The 25,409-nt window shown below is 43.4% G+C and overlaps 1 protein-coding gene across 1 annotated transcript in view; it reads right to left on the reverse strand.

Moving 5' to 3' along the window:
- RYR3 (ryanodine receptor 3) overlaps positions 1 to 25,409 on the reverse strand; it is a 523,406-nt gene that overhangs the window by 119,472 nt on the left and 378,525 nt on the right. The window contains exons 41-46 of the mRNA XM_027569112.2: positions 23,911 to 24,040; positions 22,636 to 22,739; positions 19,149 to 19,284; positions 7,309 to 7,489; positions 6,021 to 6,126; positions 3,329 to 3,449 (exon numbers count right to left, since the gene is read on the reverse strand). Coding sequence (XP_027424913.1) covers positions 3,329 to 3,449; positions 6,021 to 6,126; positions 7,309 to 7,489; positions 19,149 to 19,284; positions 22,636 to 22,739; positions 23,911 to 24,040 — 778 coding nt within the window. The remainder of the gene's footprint in view (positions 1 to 3,328; positions 3,450 to 6,020; positions 6,127 to 7,308; positions 7,490 to 19,148; positions 19,285 to 22,635; positions 22,740 to 23,910; positions 24,041 to 25,409) is intronic.

Here is a 25,409-nt window from a genome sequence, read left to right on the forward strand (position 1 = left end):
AGGGATAGAGGGTACATACCTCAATATCATAAAAGCCATCTATGAAAAACCTACAGCGAATATCATTCTCAATGGGGAAAAGCTGAGAGCTTTCCCCCTAAGGTCAGGAATGCGGCACGGAGGTCCACTATCACCACTGCTATTCAACATAGTATTTGAAGTCCTAGGCACAGCAATCAGACAACAAAAAGAAATCAAAGGCATCCAAATTGGCAAGGAGGAAGTCAAACTCTCACTCTTTGCAGATGATATGATACTTTCTGTGGAAAATCCAAAAGACTCCACCCCAAAACTGCTAGAACTCATACAGGAATTCAGTAAAGTGGCAGGATATAAAATCAATGCACAGAAATCAGTGCCATTCCTATTCACCAACAAGACAGAAGAGAGAGAAATTAAGGAGTCAATCCCATTTACAATGGCACCCAAAACCATAAGATACCTAGGAATAAATCTAACCAAAGAGGCAAAGTATCTGTACTCAGAAAACTATAAAATACTCATGAAAGAAATTGAGGAAGACACAAAGAATTGGAAAAACGTTCCATGGTCATGGATTGGGAGAACAAACATTGTGAAGATGTCAATGCTACCTAGAGCAATCTACACATTCACTGCAATCCCCATCAAAATACCATCCACTTTTTTTAAAGAAATGGAACAAATAATCCTAAAATTTGTATGGAACCAGAAAAGACTCTGAATAGCCAGAGGAATGTTGAAAAAGAAAAGCAAAGCTGGTGGCATCACAATTCCGGACTTCCAGCTCTATTACAAAGCTGTCATCATCAAGACAGTATGCTATTGGCACAAAAACAGACACATAGATCAATGGAACAGAATCGAGAGCCCAGAAATGGACCCTCAACTCTATGGTCAACTAATCTTCGACAAAGCAGGGAAGAATGTCCAATGGAAAAAAGACAGTCTCTTCAACAAATGGCGTTGGGAAAATTGGACAGCCCATGCAGAAGAATGAAACTGGACCATTTCCTTACACCACACACAAAAATAGACTCCAAATGGTTGAAAGACCTAGATGTGAGACAGGAGTCCATCAAAATCGTAAAGGAGAACACTGGCAGCAACCTCTTCGACCTCAGCCGCAGCAACTTCTTCCCAGAGACATTGCCAAAGGCAAGGGAAGCAAGGGCAAAAATGAACTATTGGGATTTCATCAAGATAAAAAGCTTTTGCACAGCAAAAGAAACAGTCCACAAAACCAAAAGACAACCGACAGAATGGGAGAAGATATTTGCAAATGACATATCAGATAAAGGGCTAGTATCCAAAATCTATAAAGAACTTATCAAACTCAACACCCAAAGAACAAATAATCCAGTCAAGAAATGGGCAGAAGATATGAACAGACATTTTTCCAAAGAAGACATCCAAATGGCCAACAGACACATGAAAAAGTGCTCCACATTGCTCAGCATCAGGGAAATCCAAATCAAAACCTCAATGAGATACCACCTCACACCAGTCAGAATGGCTAAAATTAACAAATCAGGAAACGACAGATGTTGGCGGGGATGTGGAGAAAGGGGAACCCTCCTACACTGTTGGTGGGAATGCAAGCTGGTGCAACCCCTCTGGAAAACAGTATGGAGGTTCCTCAAAAAGTTGAAAATAGAGCTACCATACGATCCAGCAATTGCACTACTGGGTATTTACCTCAAAGATACAAATGTAGGGATCCGAAGGGGTACGTGCACCCCAATGTTTATAGCAGCAACGTCCACAATAGCCAAACTGTGGAAAGAGCCAAGATGTCCATCGACAGATGAATGGATAAAGAAGATGTGGTATATATACACAATGGAATATTATGAAGCCATCAAAAGGAATGAGATCTTGCCATTTGCAACGACGTGGATGGAACTGGAGGGTATTATGCTGAGTCAAGTAAGTCAATCCGAGAAAGACAGGTATCATATGACCTCACTGATATGAGGAATTCTTCATCTCAGGAAACAAACTGAGGGTTGCTGGAGTGGTGGGGGGGTTGGGAGGAAGGGGGTGGCTGGGTGACAGACATGGGGGAGGGTGAGCGCTGTGAATTGTGCAAGACTGTTGAATCACAGATCTGTACATCTGAAACAAATAATGCAATATATGTTAAGAAAAAAAAAAGAAGATAGCAGGAGGGGAAGAATGAAGGGGGGGAAATCAGAGGGGGAGACGAACCATGAGAGATGATGGACTCTGAAAAACAAACTGAGGGTTCTAGAGGGGAGGTGGGTGGGGGATGGGTTAGCCTGATGATGGATATTAAAGAGGGCACATTCTGCGTGGAGCACTGGGCATTTTGCACAATGAATCATGGAACACTACATCAAAAACTAATGATGTAATATACGGTGATTAACATAACAATAAAAAATTTAAAGAGAAAAAAAAAGATGAGTAAGTCCAGGGACCTAATGTACAGCATGGTGACCACAGTTAACAGTATTGTATCCTTGAAAGTTTCTGTTAAAGAGCTGAAATGTTCTCAATATAACAGGAAAATAGGTAATTACGTAATGTCAAGGATGTGTTAACTAAATTTATTGTGGTAAACATCTGCTACACACACACACGTATGTACAAAATCATCACACTGTACACCTTAAACATACATGTTATATATCAATTGTATCTCAATAAAGCTGGAAAAAATGTGATACACTCCAAAGCATTTCCCAAACTTATTTGACTCCAAACTTAACAGATACATCAATTAGTATTTTCTACAAAAACTTTCCTTGGAACACCAGTCAGAGTCATGTTGTCTTTTCAATTCCTCTACCTGCCAGGAAGAACCTGTCTATATAGCAGGGGGAGGGAACTGGAGAAACAGAATGCTTTGGGGAAAGATTAAGTTTTGCAAAGCTAACACTGACTGATGCGAAATCAATCATCCAAGTAGCACTGGGATGGGGGGGAGATACCTTTATATCCATGGCCAGGAGCTCCATGGGACTGTGGCAAGAAGGGAGCCTAAGTCAGGCCCTATCCATCTGCTTCCCCACCTGGCTGCACAATCTGGGGACACTGAGGCAAAGGAGAAGGAGGACTGAGGTGAGAGCTTTCATTTGTCCCATTCCATCAGCCTCCTTCCAGAGGGTTAGAGTGTCCAGAGGACTGTGAGGTCTAGAATGGCCCTATCCACTGGGTGTAGGGTACAGGGGCCTTGGACACAGGGAAGCAGTGGAGAGAGCAGCCAGCTGGAGCCAGGAGGAGAGAACTCCCGACTGCCAGAAAAAGAGCAAGACCTTCCCCAGTGCTGCCTGCCCTGCAAGTGGGAGCCTGGCACGACTCAGCCTTCGGCTGCTTCTCTTACCTTTGTTCAGGGAGGGCAGCTTCAAGGGGATGCTGATGATCCCAACCAGGTCCTCCGTCGGGACGAGGGAGCGCAGGATTGACCTGATTCGGATGGCTTCCCCCTTTCCTGTCTGGATAAGCTGCAACGCAGGGTTGGAGAATGAGATTAAGGAGGCTTCCACACCGTTTCCCCACCCCATGTCCAAACCACTGGCAGCGACCTTGTTCTTAAGGCCGGGTATGCTTGTACACTTCCCTAACTGCCACAGACGCTTAGGGTCATGGGGCAAAAGGGGAGCTTTCTCCCGATTTCCCACAAGAGGTGCTACTGAGGGCATAACCCTGACCAAGGAGGTCACTTGATTCCTTTGCTGGGATTACAATGGTCAGGCAGTTATGGGATCAAGTCTCTGCAGTAAATGTGGGGGCTGCTGGGGTTTCTCAGAGTCACTGCAATCCCGGGAGCTCTCTGTGGCCATGATGGAGGTGTTGACACTGTGGCCACAATTTGCGACTTTAGAATTCAGTGAAATATAGAAACGACTGATGAATTTCATTTCCTAAAAGTCTGATTAATGCTTGGGCTGGGGGTGGAATTTCGAGGACGAGAGGAATTTCGAGGATGTCATGGAGGATGTGAGCGTCTCAGTGGAGTTATCCCGAGATGGACAACCTGATGCATTCTACCAGGAAGGGGCCAACCAGCGTGAACAGGTGCATATCCTCCCGAACATGGGGAACATCGAGGCAGCAGGTACACTTCTGGCCACAGGCTCTCAGCTGAAAAATGAACTGTTATGAGGTCAGGAGGGAATCTGCCCCGGTCAGCTGGATGGTGTGCTGGAAGATGGCTCTTGGAGGCCTCAGGGGAAAACTACCTATGCGCTCACCCTAGCTGCCACCTCTCATTCCTGTGGGTATAAGGGATGCTGTCAGTGATGATGGCATCTACCCTCCCACCACCACTTACAGAGTAGGGGCCCAAGGGAGGGGTGCTGGGAAGGGGTATGTGTAAAATGCTGAAGCAGAGGGGCGGGAAGGAAGGAAGCACCTCCTTCACAGATGGGGCTCTAATGGCTTAGGGGTCTCATGAGGGTGTCTTCCTGAGAATAAGCCAACTGTGTCACCTGCTTTCTGAAGTGATGACAGGTGATCAGGGGAGCTGACACCTGCCCCATCCTGTTCCCAGACTGCAGAACACCCTACTATTTCCCTTGCTCCCTTTCAAGCTTCCTTTATTTGTTTAAAGGCGTAGAAATGTAAAGATGGGCCTTGTGGATAAGGGTGGTTTATCACATAATAGGAACCAGAATCTTCAGTTAAGAATTCTGATCAGGCTCCCCTATCAAGATTTAGACTTCCTTCTATCCACAGTACTTTTAACATAGATTCTTCCATATTGTAATAGTCTCCCTAAACACATGAGATTAAGGAGGCTAGACTGGGCTAGATTGTGTTTTAGGCAAGCCCATGACCTACTGGAAGAAAGTTAAGAGTGGATGTTATAGTGCAGTGTCCTAACCCATAGGTCATGACCAATTAGTGGGTGTAAAATCAAATTAGTGGGTTGTGACTTGTATCAAAAAGCATGAAGTATATTAGTATAGAATAGCAAATATTAGAGTGAGGTGTCTGTAGTAAGGGTAAATTTTGCTTCTGGAATATATGTATACTAGGTAGCAATGGAAATTATTATTTCTTACTATACCTAAAACAATTTTTTTCATTAAGAAGTTTGAAAGCCACTACTTGAATGGGTTCTTTCATTAGTACTTAAAAAAATACAACATATCGAGTGTTAACTTGTCAATGACCAAATACACAATCTCATCAATACCAGATACCACTGTTTATATCAACCCAATCTGCACTGTAAGTACTTTTTGGGGGATACCTTGGAATAATCCAAATGCAGTGAGCAGGGCAGAAAGAGGCAGGCAGGCACCAGAGCCTCGAATGAGCAAATCAGTTCTTTTAAAGAATTATCTAGTACTAGATAGTAGTACTAGATCTATCTAGTACTAGAAGTACAAAATACTTCTAGTATTTTGTAATTAAAAATTGTTAAATCTTTTCTATTTTGATATAAAAAGCAATTATTTCCTCCCTCACTTATGACATGGGGCCTTCTGTGAAATAAGGTCACTCTCTCTCTCTGCCCCGAGCAGAGGTGAAAAAGGGAAGAGGAAGAACATAACTTTTTAGGTTAAAACTGGAGCCCTGAGAAGGCATCCCATAAACAACGAACCATCTTTTTCCAGATCCTCGCAAAGCTTATCTCTGGAAAATAATCAAACGTGAACCATGGGAAGAGACTGCCTTTCTGGTGTCTCACACCATGGGCATTGGGAAAAGAGGATTTTCCATGTGGAGTGTCCCAATGGCCACAGTCAAGAATCAAGTTGGTCCACATTCTGACCATATAGAAGGATATGGAAACATAATTTTTAGGGGCTTCTGAAACAGAATATGTGGGGAATGTGCCCAACTAGCACCACAGAGAAATCACACACACAGGGATTTGCTCAGGAGTCATTTCTTTAGAAGGCTGCAGAATCAGCTACAAGAGATGGAAACGACTTTTGATGTTAGCTGAAAGGACTGAGAGAAAGGGGTGTTAGCAAATGCCAGAGATTGAAGAAGAAATTACATTCAGGGACTCTCCAGTGCTCCTCACTCAAGCCCTTCAAAGTTGCCCTCTGGGAACTCACATGCATTTCAGGCGCACAGCGGCCCAGGAGATCTATAAGAGCTGAATAAAAAGACATAATTGCGTTGCCCATGTGCACGATCTCTTCATCTTCATTGTCCTCCAAGCTGCGGAGAGAGAACCAACATGGGGGAGGTGTGAGGAAGGCTGGCAGGTGTGGCCATGTTATTAGACATGAGCTGCTTGACCTGGAAACTCTCTCCTCATCCTGAGCATCACACATCCTTTTCCCAGGACACCTTCTCTCCCAATGAGGTGGTTTTACTCAGTAAGCTCAAAGGACCCAAATATTTGTCCATGGAATTCCTATGATCCCCTGAACTTTAAGGCCTAAGTACTGGCATGAGCTGATCTTGCAGACCATACATACCCATGGAATGGCACAGTAATCCCCAAAGCTCCTACCAACCATTCATTCCATTTCCCTTCTTGAATGTACATGGAAAGCATACTGGACGTGGAGTCAGGAGGGGTAAGTCCATGCCTTGGATCTGTTCCTAACAAGCTGTATGACCCCAGCCTCGTTTTTTTTTCATGCAACGTGAGGAAGGTGGGGCAGATTACATTTTGGGTTCTTTCTAGTTCTACCAGATCACCTACCAGAATGAATAACCAAAAAACCTCCCAACTGGCTAGAGAATTACCCCCATTGGGTCATACCTATTCTCTAGATTCTGGGGTCTAATCTAGAGGCTATGATAAAGGAAAGGGAGCTGGGCATGATACACCAACTACATCCTGAACCTTTAAATACTGGGATTATTGATGCTGTGATTTTCCACATCCTGCATTCTCTTTTTTACCTAAGGAATCAAATCAAAACACTTTCAGAAGGGAAAGTGGAGGGTACTACCCCTTTTTAAAAGCGAGTTAAGAAAGGAGGCACTGAGGTTTAAATTCTGAATGGAATGGGCTGAAGTGAGACTGTGGCCGTAACCTTGGTCAGTCCAGCCTTTGGCCTTGGCAGCTTCCTCCTGTAGTGATGCCATGCGGAGGTGTAGTGGTGGCTGAAAAAGCTTGCAGGTGTCTCGATCTGCCCGTTGGTGTAGGAGTGGAATAGGAGAAATGCAAAGCGGTGAAGGTGATCCTGATCACTAGGTTTACTGGGAGAGTTAGGACAGCAATGTGCTTGACAAAGTGATTTAAAATGTTTTAAGTACAACTATAAAGAACCTGTGCTTTCCCCACCAGGGGGGAAGTTACTGACACTTCCTTAATAATCCAGGTACTGACCATCTTTGGGAGCTCACCAACTATATCAGCGCCACAAGGCAATTCCATTCACTTACACTTCTCTCTTGTATCCCTGAGAGGGGAGGTCGAGGGCTGGGTTCTCAGAGATCTTAATGGCGCCCTGCATGGCTGCCAATAGACCGTTTCCTCCTTCACCTCGAAGGGCTGGGCCGAAGCACTCCGGGCGTCTGATGAGCAGCTTGACCACGACACTAGCATTTTCTTCCACACTCTCGCCTAAAGAAAAGGGGCGTTATTTCCTTTTTATTGGAAAGGACAACCTCGGGGTTTATTTCTAAATTGACGAGGTTGGGAGAACAGTACTGGCTTGAGCTTGTCACTCATTTGTAAAATTAGGAGGTAAAACTGGTAGAGAGAAAGGTAAGCTTTGATAAATTAGGTCCAAATCTGTTTTTGAAGTATTAAGATTAACCATTATAAAACAGAATCTTACTTTTAAGTTCAGGATTTTGTGCTGTGATTATTTCACTACATTTAGATCCTCAGAAAGCAAAAAATGCACTACTGAGTCTTCCCCAGATTACTGATTCAGTCACAAGTGACTTAGAGGACAAAGAACTTGACATCTTTGTTAACTTCACGAGAGACTGTGAAAACCTATCTCCTTCCTTCCCTAAGAGGCAAAATGGTAACTCAAGCTGATGTGCCTCAATTAAGATCTAAGGAAACAACACGTTAGCCCCCCAAATGCATTCTCAGAGTCTAAACACGTACCTCAGAACAACCAAGTTTATGTGGATGGACATTAGGGCGTTTCTGACATTACTGATCCAAATAATCTACTTGGTAAAGTTGTCCTCGTTATTCCTAAGTTCTCTCTCTGGGAAGCTGAAGGTTGGAGAATTGTATTCTGCTGGTATTTTCTCTTTGGAAGAACATGGACAGCTAAGACGGGGCTCATTTCCCAAAGCAGTGATGAAGCGGTGGAGCTGGAACACTTAGGGAGGGGGAGCCAGTGGCTCTCAGAGAAAATTCTTGTCACCAAAAGCAATTCTACAGCTTGTTCAAACAACTTCATGAAATACATTTTCTGCCTCACATGAAATCTTAATTTGTGTTGAGAATTTATCCCTGGGCTAAGACTCTGAGAAAAGACTTTTTTGATGTTGTGTATCGGATGAAGGCTGACGAAAATTTTTTTCTACAAGATCGTCAGATATCCTTGGAGGATTGAGCTCTCTAACAGAGGTTGCTTCTTGACATACTGCTGAATTATTTATTCTTGCCTAAAATGACTTCACATCTTAGCAGGCTAACACAATAGCCATTTATTATCTCATAGTTTCTGTAGGTCAGGAATTTGGGAGTGACTAAGCATGGGCTCTCCCACGAGGATGCTGTCAAAATGTCGACCAGCACCGCAGTCTTACGAAGGCTTGACTGGCCATGGAGTATTGGCTTCCGTGCGCGTTTGCGCACACACACACACACACACACACACACACACACACACACACAGAAACACACACACAGCTGTTGGCAGGAGGCTTCAGTTCCTCACCATGTGACCTCTCCATGGGGCTGCCTGAGTGTTCTCACCACATGCCAGCTGGCTTCCCACAGAGCAAATGATCCGAGAGAATAAGGTGATGCCTTTTACAACCTTGTTGCATACCGTCACTTCTGCCATATCCTATTCATTAGAAGTGACTCACTGAGTCCAGCTCACACTCCAAGGGAGACAAATCTATCTTTTGGAGGGAGATGCTACTGAAGAATTTATAGACGCATTTTAAAACTATCACAGGAGTTAAGCTCTGTCTCATGAAAACTTTTATGAATCAACTTAGAAGTGGGTGAGTAGAGCATTAGAATGGGAACCCAGAAACCCTGGCTTCTCTACCAGCTTTTCAGCAAATCACTCTGTAAGAAGCATGCATGCTGCACCGTCTCCCTGGGTCTTGTTTGCCCTATTGAGGTACTCATGCATCTTCTAGCTTTTTAGAGTGAGTCTATTAGTCTACCCCCATATGCAGAAATTTCTCCTGTCATGTCCAGAGAATCAGAGGAGCTGAGCCTGCTGCCCCAGTGCTTGAAATCAGCTTACACTCAGCTCTCACATGAACTCACTCTCATACTTGAACATACGCGATGTGACTCACAGCTCTGGAGAGCCTACCCTACATCACAGCTGTAGTCCTGGCCTTGAGCTTGGCCTACTGACATCCTTTTCTATCACCCAACTGCCTGCATTGCAAGTAAAATTCAAGATTATAAATATATACCATGTGAGTTTTAGAACTGTGTAAGTAGATTCAGAAAAGTTTTCATTCAACTGAATTTAAACAGCCCATTGGCATGCATTCACTGTCTTATAGCTCAATCCTTTAAAAGACTAAAATTTTTATAAAGAAGCTCTTCTCCAAGTTTCATCTAATATATAGAACAGAATTTATTTTTATTAAACCAGAATCCACGTGAAGAAAATTCTCAGGAGACGCAAAAAGGCTAAAATAATCATAGTGATGATATGGTGGAAAGAATCAATGAAGGAGAGAAACCAAGGAGAGGTTGAGTAATGTTTTACAATTTGTGGAAGATAAAACGACACTAAGCCCTAGGGCCATGCTTTCCTATATTAGTCAACCACCAGTCAAACCTAGCATTTATACTTGACTTAATTTAATCACAGGAGGGACACTTAAAGAAAAGCACCAGGACAATCAACATATTTGAGAGTAAATAATCTTACTTATGGATATAACTCACAGTTCATTACTTTCAAATGTTGTTGGCCTCTAAAACTTACATCCACGCTCCCAGTTGTCATTTCTCATTATAATAATGAAGCTAAAACTTGGAAATTTTAAGTGCCAAAAATGGACAAAAACCCCCAGACCTGTTATTCAAACTTATTTAAACATCATACTGTGATTCTTTCAGTTCTCAGGATGGAAACACTTTGTGGGTCAGCCATGGTCTTTACCAGTATGCTGCCATCAACCTAGCTCTTCCCACAGTGATCAGTATCATGGAGTTTGATGGGACATGGACCATAATGTGCAAAAGAATTTGAAAAACTGAGTTCTCTACTGAGTTTGCTATTGAAATTCATTTGCCAAATTAACCTTATTTTACCTAAATCTCAGGTCTTCAGATCTAAGCTAATCGGGTGAGCTGCTACAACTGACTCAGGAAGCCTTTGATTACTGAATTGTGGACATCTGTGGGGGATGCAGAATGAACTCTGCAAGAGGAAGGACCTGGAGTGCAACCATTGCTGCTAAATGGAGAGAGGGCCAAGAAAGAGAATTTTCCAAAGGCTGCACAAGGTAGAGAAGTAGAGAAGATGGCATAATTAGGGGAGAGAGAGAACATTTTCTTCCTAATTACCTGTAGCTCGGCAAGATGGACTGCCAAACAAATCCACTATGGGGAAGCTAAATACTGACCTTGAGGGCATTTTTCAAGGGAGAAAGAGATCTGAGGTAAACTAGTTTTGCCCCAGGGCTTACAATAATGTTTTTGGTTGAGTTCCAAAATGAATAATGAGCTTATAGTAAGAGTGTGAGTATTCTCGGTGCCTTTCTTCAAAGGCTCTCAACACTGGCTTCACATTACTATCTTCTTTCAACATTCCTGGTAAGTTGGATGGAAATGGCAATGATTCTCCCTGTTTTACCTTGAGGCAGTCATTCTCATCACAGGGACAATTAGTCATGATGCAATGATTTTACTTTCAGTCCATCAATTTTCTTACTCTCTATATTCTAACTACAGTCCTTGCTTCAAGTTCCTTTGCCTGGAATGACTTCTTCCTTCCCATTACCTTCACATAAACCCTTGACCTACGTAGCTCCACTTCATCCTTGGAAGCCCTAGAGGATATGGTCTTCTCAAACACCCTGTACTCTTCCTTTAATCATTGAAAACAAGTACAATGAATGAATTGTTTGTATCTGTGTCTGTTTTTCTCGCCAGACTGTCTATTTAATAAGAACAGGGCCTATGTTCGCATTATCTAACCCTATACGCTCAAGCATCTTGTTACCATCTGACACATCATAGGCATTCAAAAAGTTTTTTGAATAAATGAATAGACTCCATTGAGACTCAAGGCAGAGATTTGAAACGACAGGATGGAAAGTTGAGGGTGACTATCCATTACCGCATTACCAGATCAACTATCAGTCTTTGTTTACAAGAGCCTGGGCTGTCCATTTCCTCAGATTTCAATTAGTCTTAAGGAAAAGAACATAATCCCCAATCAAGTCCTAGTGCAGTAAGAAAGAGCACTGGAGGCCTAACATAAAGGCATACAGAGTATCCAAATTTACAGAATTATAATGCAGGGGTGATGGCCAGGATCCAGTATCTTTTTCTGGTAAGTGCCAACTTTGATATGGTGGTTGGCAACTTGCATGAACCAAGTCATTCCAAGTGGTTGAGACTTATGATCTCTTCCTTAGGGCTTTCTAACCTACGGAGGAAGGAGCTGGGCATAGGTCAGTAAACGACTATGGCAGCACAGAGAGCAAATGAGGAATTGTTTGGTTATTAATTCAACCATTCATTAAGCTCACATTACTCACATTACTCATTAGTCACTGATTCTTTGGCCCAGTGGACAAGCAGTGTAGAAGACAGGCAAGCCTGGACCCCAGAATGAGATGAGTGGAACAGGTCTATTTACCTGCAGCAGAGCTTCCCAAATATCTTGCAGATAGGTGAGCAAGAAATAAATGCTTATTATTCTATGCCATTGAGACTATAAAGCTTTTTGTTATGCAGCAGAGGTCAATTAACACAGGCTGAGAGGGAATTAGTTCCTATGCAGCTCCAGTGGTCCAGGTGGAAGATAATGATGGTTTGGAGTAGGATGTGGCCAGTGGAGATGGAGAGAAATCCAAGCTGATGGATTCCAGGTAAATTTTAGACATTGAGCCTACAGAATTTTAAGTGGATTGAATGTGGGGATAAGGAAAAAGTCTGAATGGAGGATGCCACCTAAGATTTTTGAGTATCTGCAAAGTCAGGAGTGCTAGCTAGGGACATGGGGAAGCTAAGAGAACAAGTCTGGGGCAGATACACAAATTAAGCCTTAAGATCTACAAAATTTGAAATGCCTAGCCAACGTTCAAGTAGAAATATCAAGTAGGTAGCAGGTTACACAAGTCTGGGGCTCAGGGAAGAGAAAAAGGATGGGAATGTATATTTAGGGGATCATTAGCAAACATGTGGAATTTAAAGCTAAGGGACTGAATGAAAATCTTGCAGGATGAACTGGTATAGTAGTCCAGAAATTCTGGAGGCTAGTATTTAATTCCAGAATCATGCTAAAATGTTGCCCATGTATCTAGAGTTTGGATCCATATCACTTTTTCATGAAATGTGTTAAATAAAACTTGAGTGAGCCTGAAACCTGGAGTCAGAGTTGAGGTGTGCTCTAATAGAATAGAACCCACCTGTTAAATAGGGACATTCTCACTGACTTGATGAAAATCAATTTGTGGTGAGTATCAGGATCATAATACTGTCACTTTGGGGGAATAATGTTGATGAAGCAGCTTTTGCCCTGCTTTACTATTTCAGTTAAAATCCACAATATTATGTAGGTACCAGGCTTCATTTGCCATTGTTATCAATACAAAGATTGATGAAGAGCCCATGTACATATGGATTCAGCACATTTGGGCTCATGCTAAAATGCTCAGCCATCAGCACTGCTGGAATCCCACAGGCAGCAGTGGAGGAGAAATGCTGAATAATTTACTTAGCATGAAAATAACAAGGCCACACAGCTTTTCACCCCAGCCAGATTTCCTCATTTTGATGTTCTAGGTATTCATTTGCCATTGGCTTATTTATTTTGAGTAATTTATTTTCTTTCTTTTTTTTTTATTATGTTCAGTTAGCCAGCATATAGTACATCATTAGTTTCTGATGCAGTGTTCAACAATTTTCTATTACTTGTGTTGTTTTGACTATCTCTGGGTTTTTATGGTCTCACTTTGAGTTTTTACGGTCTCACTTTGAGTTTTAACAGATGGAGTCACATTTTCTTGTCTTTGTCACTATAAGCCCATCTTGACCCCAATGACCAATTTCCTTCTCCTTCTCAGGCATAGGGATTCAAGAAGGTCCATTGGGAGAAGGAGGAAGGTGGCGGAGAAGATATTTCCCAAGCCTTATAATTGGTGAGATGTTGTAACTCAGACATTAAGTACCCAACCCCCACTAGCCATATCTCAATTGCACCTCATATTCTATCTTCTCTCACCACGATAGCCTGAAGTGTCTCTTGAGTACAACACTGTGATGTTGTTTATAATTGTCTTAAACTGTTATTTAAATCTTTTACTGTTGGTCAATTTTTCAAAAGTTTGCCAAATCTTTCCAACTATATTGTAAATGTGAGAATAAGAACAATGTTTCACACATTTTAATCCTAACCATCCCTAGTCTTCAGTACCAATCACACTTAAGAGTGGTTATTACATCCTTTCTGACTCTGATAACATAAATACATGGATGGAAATGACCGGCTGATTCTTTTAAGCATCTGTATCTACTGTGCCCTTCAAAGGTACCAAGCTATTTTGTGCCTTTGACCCTAAAATTTTTTTCCCCACCTTTACTGAGATAAAACTGATATATCCTAAAAGATTCACGTCTCCTAGATCAAGGGCCAATCAGTAGGCTCTGACCACACTACTCTGTTAAACTATGTCCCTTTGTTTCTTCAAGATGTGGTATTCAACACTTACCTTTCCCCCCAGGTATTCCTAGATTCACTCTACCAGATTCCAACAAGGACTGTCATTTTTGGCATGTCACCAGTCACACATGTCACTATGTAGATAGGTATAGCCAGTTACAGCGTTTTTAGTAATTATTCCATGTACGTTTCTCATAATTCCACTTAGGTTTCCTCTGTTTCCGGCTTTGACTTATGCCTTCAGGGTTTTTAGAGCATGTCTCTTCTCACATCTCACAGCCTGTCATATACACTTCACATGTCACCTAATGGATACCCAACGTATGGCCACTGATGACAAATCTGCCTAGGAAAACAGATTCAGCAAAGCTAGGAATATTGTGTCCCTCACAACTAAGTTTATAGCTGGAGAAAGATATCGCTAAAATACTCCAAGGACTCAAAGGAATCACAGAATAATTTTTCCCTTTTTCTTGTGGATTGGTAAGCAATCTTTCTCCTTGGAATCTACATTAGGAAGGGATTAGTCAGACACCCAGACACATCTGTGTCTAGACTGGTTATAAAGTTTACAACTGCTGGGTAAATAGAAGCTTCTCAGCTTCATTACTGCCAGAGTAAAACACAAACCAAGGCTTCTGAGCAAGCTAATAAAAAAAAGTGGAGCAAATTATATGCTTTAAGAAGTTTCTTTTCAAGACAAATCTTGTTTAAGAAGATTTAATACAAACATTAAGAGAGACTAGTAAAATAATGTTAGAAAGAATTTTCTAATTTTATTATTTTGATATAGAAGAGCTTTTGATTTGGCTTTTAAAAGTTAAAAAAAATTAATACCAAGCAGTAATTAAATAATGCTGCAATTTTTGAACAGCTCAAAGGAGAAAATGCTGTTTTCTCTTTGTTCATTCATTAGAAAGACTGTACTACCAGGACAATACTGTACAATGGTGTGAGTAATGTTTGGCCTCTGGGGCCAAACTGCTCCAGTTCAAATCCTGGCTTTACATCCTACTAGCTGTGTGATTCTGGGCAAGGTACTTAACCCCTCTAAGCAACTGGGTCTCTTTCTCTGTAAGATGAAGAAGATAGCTGTACCTCTCTCATTGGATTTTTGTATTATGTGAGTTAATACATCCAAAAGTGCTTTGAACAGTGCCTGGCACATGGTGAGTGCTCAGTAAGGGTTAGCTGCTACCTTCACCACCACCATCCTCACCAACTCCATCATCACTCACTACCACCCACCACAGTCACCCCCACACCCCACTATGACAATCCACCCCACAACCATCACATCTCACCAACACCCACTATGACCAGCCCATTGTCACTCATCACTACCCACACAACTATCACCACACTTCTCATCACTAACCACCACCCACTTCAATCACCCCCAAAACCTGCTATGACCACTACTCAACCATCATATCCCCCAAACAATATCATCACCAACCACTACCCACTATTAACATCCCACCATCATCCACCATTGTCACCTGCCACCACCTACCCTTATTCATCATGACCACTCTCACCACCTCCCATGATCACCTATAATACCTTTATCTTTTACTGCTGAGTAGAGGCCACAAACAGTCCTTTCTAACCACCTTTTAGACATGAAAACTTATAAAGGGCTTTGAGATCCCTAAAGAATCTACTTATCAGTCTTCCCATTTCAAATGCCCTAATATTCTTGTAAAGATCACAAACAACAATGACAACTATCATGATTGCAGGCTTACTACATTTCTGGCACTGTGCTAATTTAAGTTTTCCATGGATTATTTCATTTAAGCCTTACAACAACTCTGTGAAGTACATACTATTGTTATCTCTACTTAACACACACACACACACACACACACACACACACACACACACACACACACACACACAAACTTAGGCTAGGGAAGTTTTAGTAACTTGCCTAAATTTGCAAAGCTAGTAAGTGGCAGTTATATTTTCACCCCAGATACTCCACTCTCCAGCCTAAAGTCTTCCATATCACTCTGCTATGCTTAAAGCACTCTTTCTCCTTCTTTAGGGATTCAAGAAGATTCTAACATTTCTTTCTCACACTCTCCATCTATCTCTCTTTCGTGCTTCCCCTGCGACAGTCTACTCCCACCATTTCAACTACAGATGATGTGCAAGTCTCTTCAGTCCCAATCTGCAGACTGATTGATTTCTCTCTCTCTCTCTCTCTAAAAACCCAATCAGGGCATTCCGTTTTGGGGTCACACACTGCAAAATCAATGAACTGTTGGTTTGAATGAAACCAAGCTCATTATCTTCTATTACAAACCATTTTCTCCTTCCCACATATCTCTCTTTCCCTTTCTCCTTCTCTCCTTCCTTTCCTTCCTTCCTAGAGAGGGAGAGGGGACGAACAGAGGGAGAGGGAGAGAGAATCTCAAGCAGGCTCCATGCCCAGTGCAGTGCCCTACCTGGGGCTCAATCTCACAACCCTGAGATCATGACCTGAGCCAAAATCAAGAATCAGATCTTTAACCAACAGAGTCACCGCGGTGCCCCTCACATCTTTATTTCTTTTTCTCTCTATGCTTAAATCTCTAAGCTTCAATGTGACTTCCATTTCTTTTTATCAACACAACCAGGCCCAACCACCATAATCATCATCGTCACCTAGTTGTATAAATACTGTCTCTGTAATTTCTTTCAACTGTATTTCCCCCATTCCATTCCTACCACCATGATTATCATTTAGAAACTCATTATTTTAACCTGTGCACAGAAGTTCCCAGTGGTTCCCATCAGTCTCTCTCCAGTTAAAAAGGTTTCCCAGTTCTCTGCAACTGAATCTAAACTTTTCAGCTTAGCATTTAGGTTTCTTCTGTTATAGTTGCCTACCTACCTTTTAAACCTCATCTCTTGCCACTGTCATCCACCTATCTATCCTCCAGACCAACAGATTACTCTCTTTCCTGAGCACAGCATGCTTTAGTCTTGAGGCAACTGTTCATGCTGCTCCCCAGCTGCATCACCTTTCCTGCATCTATGCATCTGGGAAATTTGACCCTTTGAAGCTCATTTCTAATATCACCTCCTCCATGAGGCCTGCTCTGATCTTCTCAACAGGATGTGAGTTTCCCCTCATGAAGCCCTACAGGACTCTGTCCCTGCCTTACTCTACTTATTATAGTGACCTCTGTTCATGTCTACTCTTCTTTACTAGACTATACATTTTTGGGAAGCAGAAGCTATTTATTTTTTGCCAAAACCAAATGTGGCCTTTATATTATAGAGACACATATACATTAAATTAAAATGTACATATTGGGGCTTCTTGGTGGTGCAGTTGGTTGAGCATCCACCGCTTGGTTTCAGCACAGGTTCTGATCTCAGGGTCTTGGGATTGAGCCCTGGCATGAGGCTCTGTGCCCAGCACGGAGTCTGCTTGAGATTCTCTCTCCCTCTGCCCCTCCCACTCATGCTCGCTCTCTAATAAATCTTAAAAAAAAAATAAAATGTATATATTTTCCTACTGATGGGCCAATTTGCTAGAGTTCATTGCTTTATGAAACTGCACTATAAAAAATATGCAATGGGCGCCTGGATGGCTCAATCATTAAGGTCTGCCTTCAGCTCAGGTCATGATCTCAGGGTCCTGAGATCAAGCCCCGCGTCGGGTTTCCTGCTCAGCAGGAGAGTCTGCTTCTCCCACTTCCTCTCCCTCTGCCCCTGCTTGTGTACTCTCTCTCCTGCTCATTCTCTCAAGTAAATAAAATCTTAAAAAAAAAATAATATGAGAAAAAGGCATAAAACCACCTGAAAGCAAAGGTAGTAGACTAGACTAAACATTTTGGTCTAGAGTTTAGTTCAGTAGGGTCACATGTAACCAGGATAAGCAAATGTTGGAGTTTGGGCAATCTCAATAGGAACAGAGCCAATGGATTCCTTTACCTTCATAACCTATATAGACAGTCCCACCAAAATGACTCATAAAGCTCTTGATCTTGTGAAGGTGGCCAAGATGAATGAATACGTTAGTCCTGGCTTGATTTAATTTGTGTCATAGAGTACTCAGATAATTTAATGAGATTTATGAATCCTTAAAAACCACTTAAAATTTTTTTTCCCTATTACCACAATTACTCTGAATTAATTCTGCACAGGCGGTCATTTGGATTGAAAGTGCAACAGACTATTAGAGGATTTGCTGACATTGGCCTCAAAGAAAATGGAATTCAGCAATGCTGGCGATGAACAGATAGGGACACTGAAGAGGAGAGAGAGCAGCAGAAGATGGGTGATCAAGAATCTGGCCGGACGAGACCCAGGAAGAAAAGGCGGAAAGCCAGGACGATGGAAATCATTCAAATATTAAGAGCAGAGCGTATTACAGTAGAGGAAGGTAAGCAGGCGGGACGGGGATGAAAGGAGACAAGAAAAGTACGCAGTAATACAATGATCCCGTCGTGGCAATGTACTTTGAGATAAACTCTTATACTTAGAACATTTGGTCTGATTGCTCCTGAGCAGCAATCCGTCTTTGCAATCACGTAATGAGCCAAGCTGGATTTGTCAGCCTGGAACTCCGAACTGGGAGAAGGGAGAAGGATCATGATTCTCGTGTGAATATAATGAATTAGTATTAGAACAAAATCTTGGGAGACAAGGTACACTTCCAAGAAAGCAGCCCACTTAATTTTACACAATATTCAGTATATTATACTCGGGGAACTAAAGAAGTTTTGTAGACTTGGAATTCATTATAAATGGGAGGCAATTTGTGTTAAGAAGAATAGTATTTACGGTTGCCACAGAAATATTTCTCTCCTGGGAGCTTAGTTACCTTTTACAGTTATTTAGTTATTCTTAATCTTTACGCATGCATGTATCCATCTATCCAACAGTCTAAGGATCTGAAGGCACATCTGCATTTAGCTTTGCGAAATCAGTGAGATGAAGATATTAATAATCCCCGCTTTTCCTGAGAGAAGAGGTACAAAGCTGTGAAAAAAGCCCTAGCCTCTGCCTTGATTTTCTTGCTGCATCTGGCACTAGCACTCAGTAGTCTGTCCATCAGACGCTATTCTTGATCCTTCTCTGGCCTGATTCTCCCAGAGCCTGTTCGGCCAGCTGCCACTTATAGACAGGAAGAAAGGCAAAGGATCTCTCTTTCCTTATATGTCCCCAAGTTTATGCCACCCTAGATCTGAAAGGCATTAAAAATCTGGGACTCACTGTTCACAAAGACGGCAAACCTCAGGAAGGACAGGTAACGTTCCCCTTCAATGGGGTTCCAGCCGACATCAGGGTATCCTTTGGCTAGAAGCATGGGGCAGCTCTGCAGGCCACAGCCTGCCAAGTAGGTCACCACCTGCCAACAACAGTACAAAAGTAACTGTCTACGTTTTTTATAAGATAGCTGTCAGGCCTATAAAATTCTGGGAACAGAAGGGCTTTCATTCTCCCAGAAGCCAGAGAGAGCCCCAAACTTTTAAGTTAATAATTCAGTAGGTTTGAAACCAGAACTTCCAATTCATTATTGTTTCCAAGTAACCAATAGGACTGATTATCACTGTTATGGAGGAATACTCCATGAGCTCTCAGTTCCTTGGTTTTCCCAGTTCTGGCAAGAGGGAACTGCCATTTAAACACAGCCCTAATGAGGCACCTGGGTGGCTCACTAGGTTAAGCATCCGACTCTTGATTTCAGCTCAGGTCATGATCTCAGGGTCACGAGATGGAGCACCGCATTGGGCTCTGCGCTCAGCAGGGAGTCTGCTTGAGATTCTCTTCCTCTGCCTCTCCCCCCACGTGTGTGCACACATGCTCACACACTCTCTCTAAAAGTTAATAAATCTTAAGAAAAAAATAAACACAGCCCTAACTAGGAGGAAGCTGGGGAGATAATGGGTCCAGGAAGGCTATGTTCTTTTGGCCGTGTTATTTCAAGACCAAAGTATTCAGTCACTGGTTGACTCTGAGTGGGCCCTTGACAAATCGGGGATCCCTACTTAAGTTCTACATTACCAATCACGGTTTCAAGTCAAAAGCCAAGATGTTAAGGTTGGGGTGGTGAGTGAGGGTGCCATGGCCAGGTAAGGGCTGGGATTCATAGTGTTCTCTTTGCTTCCAGGTCACCGGATCTCAGCCCTGTGATCTTGTAGACTAGTTTAGAACTTGCCTACTTTTTAAAGGTGTCAAGCAAAAAAAAAAAAAGGCCTGGCAAATAGACCTTTGCTTGAAATGCAGTTGTTATTCTGATTTAGCCTTTGACATTCTATGTGTACAAGGAGAAGGGGAGAATCCACGGTACTGCAAAAATCCTCAAAGTCATTCATTTTTGAATCCCTGGAGCCCAGCATATAGCAAATGGTCAATACATAGTTTTCAAACGAATCACGTATTTGCTGATGTCAAATACTCTAAGTCCATTTGTAAGAATAATGAATCTAAGGCACAACTCATAAGAAATAATCATCACATTTTTTTTTCCTTCTTAAACCAGTAAGGATACTGTTCTGCTTGGAGCTTGGACTTGATTTGGCCTTTAAAGTGTCAGGAAAACATCAATAAGGGCAGGAATTAGGCAGTGTTTTCAAAGTTAAGCAGCAGCACATTTCACTGGCCACTGAAATAAGCGCCACATATGTGTGTGTGTGTGTGGGGGGGGTTGTTCAATCTTAAGGGACCTAATTTCCGCTGTGATCAATGGAAAGGAAGAATGGCAGGAACTCTCCCAGGAACCACACTTGGGTGATTTCCTGACACTGGGCTGAATAAAGCCCGTAGCACTGGGCTGAGCCACTGAGCCACTGGAACCACTGGAAGAAGGGGTAGCAGACCTCATCCTGCCCCTTTACTCATCTCCTTAGGCCCCCCTTTCTCCCCTTTCCCAGCCTCCCGGCCTCTCCTTAGCCTATCCTGCACCTTCCAAGGGAAGCCTAAGGGCATTGTCAAGCAGGGTCATTTCAAAAGCTGAACTGCAGCTAAGGAGGGGTACTGAGTACTAAATCCCATGGCACTGTCCTGCTGTAAGGGAACCATCAGCCACTTTTCTATACAGGTGTCAGTTACTTCACAAACTAAAACACGGAGGTTTTATTTTTTTGAGAGAGCGCGAGAGCGTGTGTGAGCGAGCGGTGAGTGGGAGGGGCAGCGGGGGAGGGAGAGAGAGAATCTTAAAACAGGTTCCACACTCCCTGATACAGGGCTCGATCTCATGATCCTGAGATCATGACCTGAGCCGAAATCAGGAGTCAGACACTTCACCGACTGAGCCACCCAGGCACCCCAAAACCCTGAGTTCTTGATTGCTGTTTCAGTGTATGTGGAGCAGAGTTTGACTGAAGTCTGTCTCACTAGCAGACCAGGAACAGCCATAGCATTTGTGGAAAAGCGTTCACACAATGTATCGCTGGGTGGCAGAACATTTGAGTCCGTGTGTGTACGGGAGGGGGTGTGTCTTGTTTCGGACCAAATCGGTTCTTCTTGCTAAAACCAGGCTGTGTTTTCTAAAATACAAGTCATGTTGTGTCACTCCTCTGCTTAAAGCCCTCTGATGGTTTCCATCGCTCTTGGCTCTACAGATAGGTCCTAGCATAGAACAGGTAACAGCATGGCCTCTGGAGCCAGACTCTTTCAGATCCTGGCTCTTATACTTAATACACCTCACGACGCTGAGCATATCAGCTAACCTCTCGATGCCTCAGTTTCCTCTCCTATAACCGGGGGCACTAACAAAAAGGCACATTCTGAGGGTCATGGTCATGCGAGTTAATTCAGAGTGGGACCGGGCCCACGGTGATCATGTAGGAGTATGAACGTCTACCATGAACAGTTATGGTACCATCAAGCCCAATTCCCTACTGTCCCTCCTCACTCCCCAAGCACTCCCCCCAAACACCCCGTGATTCCTCACATCCACTTTCCCAGTTCTCAGGCACACCATGCTCTCCTCACTAACCTCAAACTTTCCCGGCACACTTTTCCCAATGGTGTGGCTGCTTGGTTTCTACTCTTCCCTCAGCTCATCACTCTCCCGAGTGACCTTCCTGATCCCCTGGTCATGGTGAGCCATGCCTCGCCCACACACTTCCAAACCCACTGTTCAGTGGATGACCTCTTACTTGTCCCCCTTGCCCTCACCACATCAATCTCCTTCATACTCAGAGAGTATACTGTGAATCTTGGCAGCCACCCAGTCAAGGAAACAGCCCCAAAATGAAGGGGGAAAGATGTAGGTGAATCAGCCTCCAGTCATCACCACCAGGGGAGGCGCATTTCACAGTCCCCATGTGGGGAGTCTCAGTTTTGCTTCATCTGAACCTGCAGAGGATGTGTGGGCCTTCTTTATCCGTATACTGATTATACAGTTTTCTGTCATGTTTCCCTTCTTTAGTGTGTGGACTTAAAAATTCGATGACACAGAACTTTATTAAGATCCACAGGTCTCTGGTAGTGTTCCATGTAGACCAGTGAGGCTGGGCCTCCACATGCAGAGAACACAAATATCCAGATACCCATGTCTATGAAGTTGGCTCTCCCTGCCCATAGGAGATGCTCTGGTCCTAATTATGACTGCTGCGTTACTCACTTTCTACCACATTTTCATGGAGTGTTGAAGAGGTTCTGATGGAGACCCAGTCTTTGATCTGCATTTCCTTGGGTTGGCTGTGCTATAGGCAGGAGAGAGCAAGGACATTGCCTACCCGGGGCCAGTTACCTTCTCGAGGTCCGGTTCTTCTAAGCCCAGCGCTAACTCGTTGTTGTCCATCACGGAGGAAGCTGCCACATCCAGGGGGGTAGATCCTCTCATCGAAGGGGAGGCTGAGGAAGGAAGAGAGGAGGGAGAAAGGGATGGGGGCCGCCCAGTGCTGAGCTGAGGTTGCAGTGCCCATTCATGGTCAGGAGAGGGCAGCAAACACAGTAAACCTGGGTCCCACCGTTCTTCAGAGGGGGCTGCCTGCCCAATTTAAGAACAGCTTTATTTGTTATCCTTGCCCCCACACTCATTACTGATTGTGAATATGAAGTAAGTTAGAAAATCGGTTGACAGAATTAACCGGGACCATGTATTTTCAAGTACTTTCGTAACATGATCCTTGTTGGGGGCCCTACTTCGGTGATCACTCAAAAGGTAGAGATGCCACTTAACCAACTAAGCTCAAATGACTTGGCCATGTCTAGGGCCACCACCCAGAATTTAAAAATAGCCTCAAACAGCATTAGTTCATATAGTTCCATCAGGTCACCAATGTTGTCTCTGATTTTCCTTTGATTCTCAGGCTAGAATTAAGAAAAACTTTTTTTTTTTTTTTTTTTTTTAAAAAAGGTTGGTAGTCCGGGGTTGCATTTGATAAATCAGAAACTTGAGATTTCAGATTTTACATGGACGTAAGTGTGGTTTTGCGTCTTTCACAAATTCCCTTGGTTTACACCCAGGACAGTGAGTAAGGCATATGCATTGTGCTGTTTTTTTGGTGGTGCTGATGGATTCACACTGCTTATACACAGTTGCTCGTGGCCAGTCCATCCTGTCACTTAGGAGAGCACTGTCTAGTTGGCTGATGGGACAGGTATGTAGCCTACAGCCAGCCTGCCAAGCAGGGCTTGGATCTCTGGCCTTGCTCTGTCTCATTAGCGCTGCTCCCTGGTCAGCAGAGTGGGCTGGGGTTGGGGGAGCTGTGTCCCTACACTCAATCTGCAATCTCAGGCAGCATCTCATAAGCCATGAGCCACTGGTCCCAAGGGAGACAAGGTAAAACTCTGTGACTACGCCAACACAAATCTGTCACTGGTGCTGGTGGGAAGCAACATCTCTCCTTAGGTTGGACAGCAGAGACATCATGTCGTCATTTCATTTATTTTTAGATCAGGCAGGTTCCTTCTTATGTTTAAAAATACCTTAGCAGGTATGTAGCTGCTTTCTCTTTCCCTAAGTGGTCAGCAGGCGGGTGTCACCTCCAAGCCCAAATGTGGAAACGGTAACATGACATACCTAGGCCAACACTGCTATTCTCCAGCAGGTAACTTAGATGCTCAAACATGGCCTTCTGATTTTGCCGGCTAATTCGACAGAAATAGCAGAGGAAACGGCAACAGCTAGCAACCATTTTTGGAAAAGCAATCTGTAGGGAGAAGAAGGAAGTGTCAGGGAAAAGAGTCCGTCGTGAGTCCTTTCTGAAAAGTCTGGCGTTCAAGAGTCTTAGGGTGTGCAATCAATGGACTTCCGCCTGTCAATACTGGTGTAAGCTATGAACAGTTTGGAAAATGAATTTTCTCCTTACTTCCAGTGTTTTCCAAGACTTATGCACTTATTCCAAGACAGTGGACACCTGAGAAGAGGCTTCCCAAGATATTTGAGAGCTAATTTTAGGCCCTGAAATATCTTTCTTACAAAGGAAAAAGAGGTCAAACAAGAATCCTAGACACCTTCCTATGTCACATGAAATTGAGTGACCCTACATCAGACTATTGTTTCCATCTGGGAAGGGAGTGGACAGAACTCTGATGAGAAAGTATTATATCAGACCTGAGTCCTCTGGGTAAAGGTAGGCCCCTAGAGTTGTGGGAGCCTGATGAGCATTGCCCTCTCAGGCTGTTGAGCCTTCCCCAATTACTTTTTTCTTCTTCCCTAGTTACTTCTGTCCTCTATGACTGCTCTCCAATGGGCTCCCACAGCACCTGTAATCTGATTCATGTAATTTAGCACTGAGATACCACCTTATGTTACTGCTGATTGCACTTGGCTTCTCTCCTTAACAAAGTAATTAGCATCTCTAGAGCCTGGCCACATCTTAGTTTTGATCCAGTAATGCTCAGTAAGTGGTGTCTGTGTTAACCTTGCTCTGGATCCTAGAAAAGTCCTTGATTTCCCCCTTTAGAATCATGGTGGTGGGTGCTCTCAAAAGTAAGTTTCCGAAATCTACATGCTACCTGCTTGCTGAGGCATGTAGACATCTGCTCAGGGCTCTTCTGCAGAGGGTCCACTTTCCCGAGGGACCAGAAGGAAGTGAGTGAGAAGGAAAGTGAGCTTAGCTTCTGTTCTTCCTTCTTACCCTCACCTGTCAATACTGGTGGAACTGCTTTGCAAATCATTCATTCCAAGGACCTGGCACTCTGGAATTTCTAACATCTGAAAACATCCTCCAATCTACTGCCTTCAGACCTGAACTCTGAGCACCCCACACAAGTTAGGATAAATGCCCATGGAGCTCCCCCTGACAGCAGGCTTGTTATGGGGGTGCTGGCAAGGAAAGCCGATATCCTCAGGAGCTCGGTGCACAGAGCAAACACGCGCACTCCCAAGGGAATGCTGCCATGATTGTTATTAAGATCTTGTTCTCCTTTAGAGCAGCATTCTCCTGATCCAGCACAAAGCATACCAGGCTCCTAAGTGGAACCCGGAGGAATTCCGTCTTGGAAGGAGCAGGGCTGAAGAGTATGGGAAGGAAACTTAGCAGGTGACCAGCCTCGTGGAGCGAGTGGGAAAAGCTC

Source organism: Zalophus californianus, chromosome 6 (assembly GCF_009762305.2).
Source record: "Zalophus californianus isolate mZalCal1 chromosome 6, mZalCal1.pri.v2, whole genome shotgun sequence".
NCBI classification, from domain to species: Eukaryota; Metazoa; Chordata; class Mammalia; order Carnivora; family Otariidae; genus Zalophus; species Zalophus californianus.